Raw genomic sequence first — 7,040 nt, 5'->3', positions numbered from 1 at the left:
CCCGTGCCCGCGGAGGGAGGAGTCCGATTAATGGAATAGCCAGGGACTATAACAGCTGATTTCCGAGAACCCTTGCCTTGGGAAGGAAACTGAGACTGGTCCAGGACGCTGCAGGCTGTAAGAGCTCCATGAGAGGTGGGACCGGAATTTCGACACTTCGGGATAGGAAGGGACGAGCTGTAGTCATAAATATTTATTGATGGTACCTTGCTAAGAACTTGAGGTTCATTGTATCGTTTTTAATTGCCACAAAACCCATCCAGGTGAAAATGATTATCACTACTTTAGAGGTTTTAAAAAACCGAGTTTGGAGTAAAAGTTGTTACTGTCAGTGATCACTGAGGCTCTTACAAGTGGAGCCTGGATTCAAATCTAAATCCTCGGACTCCAAACCCCAAACTTTAAAATTCCTGCATTTTACAGCACTGACTTCCTCCTTGATAACAAACCAGAGATTGGGATTTTGAACATACACACATTACAGCTTGTCAAAATATTAGATTTATTCATTTTGTGATCACCACCTTTTATATCCCAAGACTGCCATTCCCAGGATCTAAGTCATAGCCATTATATAAGCCCCGAACTAATCAGGGAGGTGAACTAACACCAAAGGGCCATGGCAGTTGTTTCTTCCAGGTCACTCACATCTTAGGTGCCCCCCCCCCAGTCCTCCATGCTGATCTCTGGCAGAGCGGTGTTTGCCTCTTTCCCATAGTAATACTGGATCAACTGTTCAATACCAGCCTTCACTGCAGGTTTAAGCGCAGCGCTGATTAGTAGTCCTGTGGGTCCCCCAGACAATCCAGCCATGGTCATCAGAAGGTCATAACCCATATCTATGACCCCATCTTGGCCTCGTTCCTTGGCCTTGTCTGAACAGTTCAGAGCAGCATAATACAAAGCTGTGCCGAGACTGTAGTAGGTTCCCACTGCTGGAAACAACCTGACTACATTGTGCACACCGTGCTCCTGCTCCTGCTCACAGTCATTGGTAGGGAGGGAGCGTCGGGCCCTTTCTGGGCCTGGTTGCTCCCTGGCCAACAGCTGTAGAGCAGAGGCCAGGGCATCCACTGAAGCTGCCCTCCCTGTGCTTCTGCTTTTCTGGCGCTCTTGAAGATGTTGGATGAGTTTCTGTGTAGCTTTTACACCCCCCTGGTGGTACAGCTGAAGTTGCAGGGTCCGGACATCAGCCTGGCAACCAGCTTTCTCCAGGGCGATCACCAGTGGTAAGGCTACCAGGAACTTGGGTAGAGGAGCCATGTTGGTGAAGCCAGGCAGGGACTTTGGGAGCAGAGTCTGGCAGGACAAGGGGTCTGAGGAAGGTGGCCAGGATCTCAAGGATAAGGGAATATTTGTCCGGTTTCCATATGAAATGACATCCACAGGGTGCAGCAGGAGGTAGCAAAAAAGCAGCTCAACTTGTATCGTGATGAATCTGAGGTCACACATGTCTGAAACAGAATACACTGGGGAGGGGACAAACCAGAAACATACAAACAATTTCCCTAAGGGCTGTGGTCTGAAAGGAGCCCATGACTCAGGGCACACCTCATCCATCATCTCCAAACTTCTGTTAAGTTTAGGTAAAGGCCCAAGAATCAGGAAATGCAGCCCAACTGTTCCCACTTGGCCTTCCCCATCTTCAAGTCACCAGAGACTTCCTCTGCTTTATTTCCACCCATTTATACGGGGCCCCAAATTACCACAAAGTTCATGTGAGGAGCGAGACTGTCTTGATAGGTTTGGTTGCTCCTCAATCCAGTTCTGCCCACTTCTCTGCCCCATGAAGAAAGGAGATATTTGCTTTCCCCCATAATCAGTAAGAGATGCAATCTCTGCAAATATTTGTCCATTTGTATTGGCTGCCCAAATCTTGTCCCCTTGTCACACATTGACCTCAACACCTAAGACCCTGTTCTTTGGCATTTCTGACACGTCCCTGTCACTTTTCCACTCTAGCTCACGCTATGAGCTGGGAGACCCAGAGTCAGGAGAGATTAGATATCTATGATTCTCTCTTATTGTATCTCTTTTCAGTTTAAGAATTAAATTAGTGAGCTACAGCATCTAGTTGGGGATTTAGTACAGGGTGGATGAATGCGAAAAAGGTTAAATTACCTCTCATGCTTAGTACATATTACATGCACAGTATATGATGACTGAAAGAAAAGAAAAAAAAAAAGCAAAATGGAATAAGAACTAGGGGCCGGGCAATACTAAGTGGAGAGGCTCAAGGCTAACACCAGTCCCATGTGTGTTTTAGCACTGGCATGAAATAAGGTACATCTGTCCTGAGTGGTCTTATACGTTTCTTTCTTTCTTTTTTAAGATTTTATTTGTTTGAGAGAGAGAGAGCGAGCACAGGAACAGGGGAGAGGGGCAGAGGGAGAGGGAGAAGCAGACTCCCCGCCGAGCAAGGAGCCCGAAGTAGGACTCGATCCCAGGACCCTGGGATCACGACCTGAGCCAAAGCAGACGCTTAACCGACTGAGCCACCCAGGCGCCCCTGGTCTTTTACATTTCTAACTACTTACTATGTCCCATCCTTAAACATAGTCCTGAGAAAAGATACTTGTTGCCTAGGTGGCATTGAATATCTGAAGTAAGCCTAAACAAATTCCTAAATGAATTTCTCCTTAAAGCACTCCCAAATAACTGTGGAACTTTTGATAAATTATATTGTCATCATCCGTAGACACTGAGAGGTTCTTAACTTGGAGGGTGCTTCAGCTTTTTGCCTAATTCTTCCTCACACTCCCAACACGCATTCCTGCCGCTCTAGGGGATACTGACAGCAACATCTTTGAACTGGGCCACCCACAACATGGCAGATGGCTGGTAGACCAATCACGCCACGTGTGTATTTGCCACCAGCAATACATTCCTCAGGGTAAATAGCTGAGTGTTAGGTTCATCCAAGCTTCCCCGCAGGTCCCCCCAGATCCCTCAGAGTGACCTTAGTATTGCCAATGCTTTCCTCCTCATTGTGCTCTCCTCTCATGGAGAAGAGTTTCAGTGATGTCCTTTCCTCCCATCCTAACAAGCTGAAGCTGAGAACGTGGGCCTCAGTCGGGCAGCCAGCCTCCTCCAGGGCCACCCCCAGAGCCAAGTTGGATAGGTACTCAGGCAGAGGGGCTGAGGAGGAGGCAATGTGCAAGAGATCTGGGAGAGGGAGCTGGCTGGAGAGTGTGTTCAGAGGATGGCCAGTTTTTGTGAAAGATGGCTGGAAGTTCAGGGCCCCTTTCTGGGCATTTCTTGGAAAGACAGCCAATGGGAACAGCAAAACGCAGCGAAGGGGCACCTGGCTGGCCCAGTCGGTAGAGCATGAGACTCTTGATCTCGGGGTTGTAAGTTCGAGCCCTATGTTAGCTGTAGATATTACTTAAAAATAAAATCTAAAAAAACAAAAAGACACAGCAAAGGAGCAGCACAGCCTGGATCATGGTGGGTCAGCAGGAACAGCCCACAGGAAACAGGAAAGAAGTGGTTGTTGGGGTGGGAAGTGGGGAAAGGCTTGGGCCAAAGAGACACTAAGACTAGTCAAAGCTAGGAAGTGATTCTACCCCTGGAAACTTCAGGTAGCCTGGACATAGCTTCACCCCCACCCTTACAAGCTGTGGGCAGTCCTCACCTGCTCCAGAAGGAAACAAGCCAGAGGAACAAGATGGTCCAAACACGTCCTTTCCTCGGTGCTTCTCTAATCTGAATGACAACTTCCTAGAGCTCACCTTCTCTACACCCCAGCCAAAAAAAGTTGGCCCTTCTGAAAACAGTGAAGGACATAATATTCACAAATATTTATCCACCTCTTCCTGGCTCAGGCTTTTCCCCCTCACCTTTGCCCCATGCTGACAAAAGGGCCATTGCCCTTTGTGGCTACTGCTTTTCCTGCCTCGTATCCCTATCACCCTAAGGATTTCTCTAGACCTAAACCTAGATCAGGAAAAATTCCTCAGTCTCTTCTGGGGAAGCAGGGAGGCAAAAGGCAGGGATGCCAATGATTTCTGGGCAGGAGACCCCAAAACAGTTCTTATTCAATGGACTTACCAGGTAGAAAAATGAGAAAATAGAACCTACTGGCAAGTCAGATCAAATCAGAGCAACTTTTGTTTTTATCTTGTTATACCAGCGCAATACCCTAATTAAACACATTCATTACCCTGATAGGACCTCTTTCTAAGCCTGTATCAGTGTAGGAATTGATCTTCATTTCTTATTTCTAGGGGTCTAGATGAGAAACTGTAGTCTGGAAAATAGAGAATGATGGCATATGGTGCCACCTAAAAACTGGTACAGAAATCCCATTATTTTGCCATACAGGTTCCACGCTGGTGCTATAACCTATCTCTGGCAGACGGCCAAAGGCATTATTAGGCTAATGAGCAAATCCCAGGTTCCTTCTATCTTACTCCTCTCAGCCCCAGGAGGAGCCCTAAGGAGCAAAAAGAAATCAGGGGGAAAAAGTTTTCTAGAACAAGAGGAATAAGTCTTCAGGGAGCTACTGGGACACAATCCTAAAATTGAGAGAGCGAAGAATTGGATCTAGAGGCATCCAACACTGGCCTGAAATTCCTGGACTCTAAATCCACAGAGCACCTCAAGGCTCTGCTCCTTCTGGACAGCTCAGGGAAGTTTTTGGACCCCGTCAGATTCTCCCATTTCTGACTTGAGTTCGCCATCGATAACTGGGCCTCTCCTCGCATCCAGTTTGCCAGTCAGCATCAGCATCAGCATCAGCATCAGCATCCCCCTCCAGGTGAAAATGGCTTTTGGTGGAAATTCCTCCAATTTCCAACACGAGTGCCTTGGGAGTGACAGGGGAGAGAGAAAAGAATTGTAAACATGGTAGGGGGAGGAAAAGTGGTGATGAGTTTGTCTCCAGGACCAAGGAGAAAAATGACAGAAGGATGATGGCAAAAGCAGATTCCCCTCCCCGCCTCCCCGACTCCCTACCTTTGCTCCTGTCCTTGTCTTCCACCTGTTCCTCATCAATTCCCATCAGCTGTCAGCTGATTTTTTTTGGTTGCTGTCTCAATTAGTAGAGGGTTTTTTTTAGTAGTTTATTTTTTACTATTTTTTAAAAAAAGATTTTATTTATTTGAGAAAGAGAGCAAGAGAGCACAAGCAGGGGGAGTGGCAGAGGGAGAGGGAGAAGCAGGCTCCCCGCTGAGCAAGGAGCCCAAAGTGGGGCTCGATCCCAGGACCCTGGGATCATGACCTGAGATGAAGGCAGACGCTTCTTTTTTTTTAAGATTTTATTTATTTGAGAGAGTGAGAGAGAGAGAGAACACACACAGGGGGAGCAGCAGGCAGAGGGAGAAGCAGGCTCCCCGCTGAGCAGGGACTCCGGGATCAGGACCCGAGCCGAAGGCAGACGCCCAACCGACTGAGCCACCCAGGCATCCCAGTAGTTTATTTTGTAGAGTAGTTTTAGGTTCATAGGAAAATTGAGCATTAAATACAGTCCCCAAATATTAAAATATTTCCGGTATTAACATCTTACATTAGTGTGGTACAATTAATTATATTAAAACTATTTATTATGTATTATTATTACCTAAGTCCCTAGTTTACATTAGGGTTTAATTCTTTGCATCCTATACTTCTTGGTTTTAGGAAATACATAATGTCATACACCTACCTTTATGGTACCATACAGAGTACTTTTCACTGTCCTAAAAATCTTGGGTGTTTTAGCTACCATTCCCTATGAGCCTGGTCTCCCCTGAAATAGGAGGCATCAAAATTAACTCAATCAGCCCCCTAGAGCAGAGTGGCTGGTACATATGTACTCAACAGACAGCAGTCCTGCTCCTCTCCCGTAGGGACACCAGGGCTCCTCTCCTTCTGCTGGCTTACAGAGGGCCCCCAGGGCTTGGGCTTAGCACTCCTCATCAGGCCCTTGCTCTCCGGAGACCTCAGATTCCAGCTCTGGCTGAAGCTTTCCTCTGAGCAACTTAAAGAATCATCTAACTTGGGGTGCGTGACTGGCTCAGTTGGTAGAGTATGTGACTCTTGATCTCGAGGTTGTGTAAGTTCAAGTCCCATGTTGGGTGTAGAGTTACTTAAAAATCAAATCTCAAAAAGAAAAAAAAAAAAAGAATCCTCTAACTTTCTTGGGCTTCAGCGTGTTTGGATTCCACAGGAAACTTTCCTATGGCATCAAAGAAGTTGAAAATGGCAGCAAAGTGAAAGAACCAGCCTCTAGATCAGCACATTGTTAGTATTAACAGCTACTTTGTGCTTCATACTGCACCGGTGTAGATCTGCAAGTGCTGGGACCCTTATTAATATTGCTTTATTCACCTACATATGCCTAGTCTTTAGTAATCACTCCCAATTAACACCCAAAGCCCAGAATGGCGACCATATAGGAGGCACTGAAAACATGTATTAATTGGATATAGTAATAAATGCACCTTTGGGACCTCAAGGTGAGTAAGACAGTCCTTTCAAGGAGCTACAGTCTAATGGGAAAAGGAACAAACCAGATGAAACACTGTAAGATTGGCACTTTATCAGGGGCATGAACAAATCCCAGCTAGAAAAGTGATTGCTTGTGGTTTGAGGTTCCAAGAGTGACAAAGACTGCATCACAAAAGCAAGCCTATCTGAGCTGATGAGATAGGAGTTGGATAGAGCCCACCAGCACAGGGGCTGTCATAATCAACAGTTTTTTTTTTTTTTTTTTAAAGATTTTATTTATTTATTTGAGAGAGAGAGAATGAGAGACAGAGAGCACGAGAGGGAAGAGGATCAGAGGGAGAAGCAGACCCCCCGCCGAGCAGGGAGCCCGATGTGGGACTCGATCCCGGGACTCCAGAATCATGACCTGAGCTGCAGGCAGTCACTTAACCAACTGAGCCACCCAGGCGCCCCATGATCAACAGTTTGGTGGCAGGAAAAGGCCTGCTCTGTGAGGGTGATTCAAAATAGTGTGAGGGGCTGGGGCACATGGCGGGCTCTGTCAGTAGAGCATGCAACTCTTAATTTCAGGGTTGTAAGTTCGAGCCTCACATTGGTGTACAGATTACTTA

The 7,040-nt window shown here is 46.7% G+C and overlaps 1 protein-coding gene across 1 annotated transcript; it reads right to left on the bottom strand.

Annotated features, from left to right (window-relative positions):
* Positions 1 to 489: 489 nt before the first annotated feature.
* Positions 490 to 3,758, bottom strand: APOF (apolipoprotein F). The gene is made up of 2 exons (XM_032421145.1): positions 3,635 to 3,758; positions 490 to 1,469 (listed from the first exon to the last, which is right to left on the bottom strand). Exon 2 carries the CDS (start codon positions 1,450 to 1,452, stop codon positions 652 to 654), a length of 801 nt encoding a protein of 266 aa, XP_032277036.1. The 5' UTR covers positions 1,453 to 1,469; positions 3,635 to 3,758; the 3' UTR covers positions 490 to 651.
* Positions 3,759 to 7,040: the final 3,282 nt, after the last annotated feature.

The sequence above is a fragment of the Phoca vitulina genome, unplaced genomic scaffold (assembly GCF_004348235.1).
Source record: "Phoca vitulina isolate PV1807 unplaced genomic scaffold, GSC_HSeal_1.0 scaffold23, whole genome shotgun sequence".
NCBI lineage: Eukaryota > Metazoa > Chordata > Mammalia > Carnivora > Phocidae > Phoca > Phoca vitulina.
Note: the sequence above shows the minus strand (reverse complement) of the source record. Positions and strands in the feature narration are given on the sequence as shown.

Bases quoted from the DNA above. Each gene is read 5' to 3' on its own strand.
- APOF (XM_032421145.1), bottom strand. From the start codon at position 1,452: ATGTGTGACCTCAGATTCATCACGATACAAGTTGAGCTGCTTTTTTGC.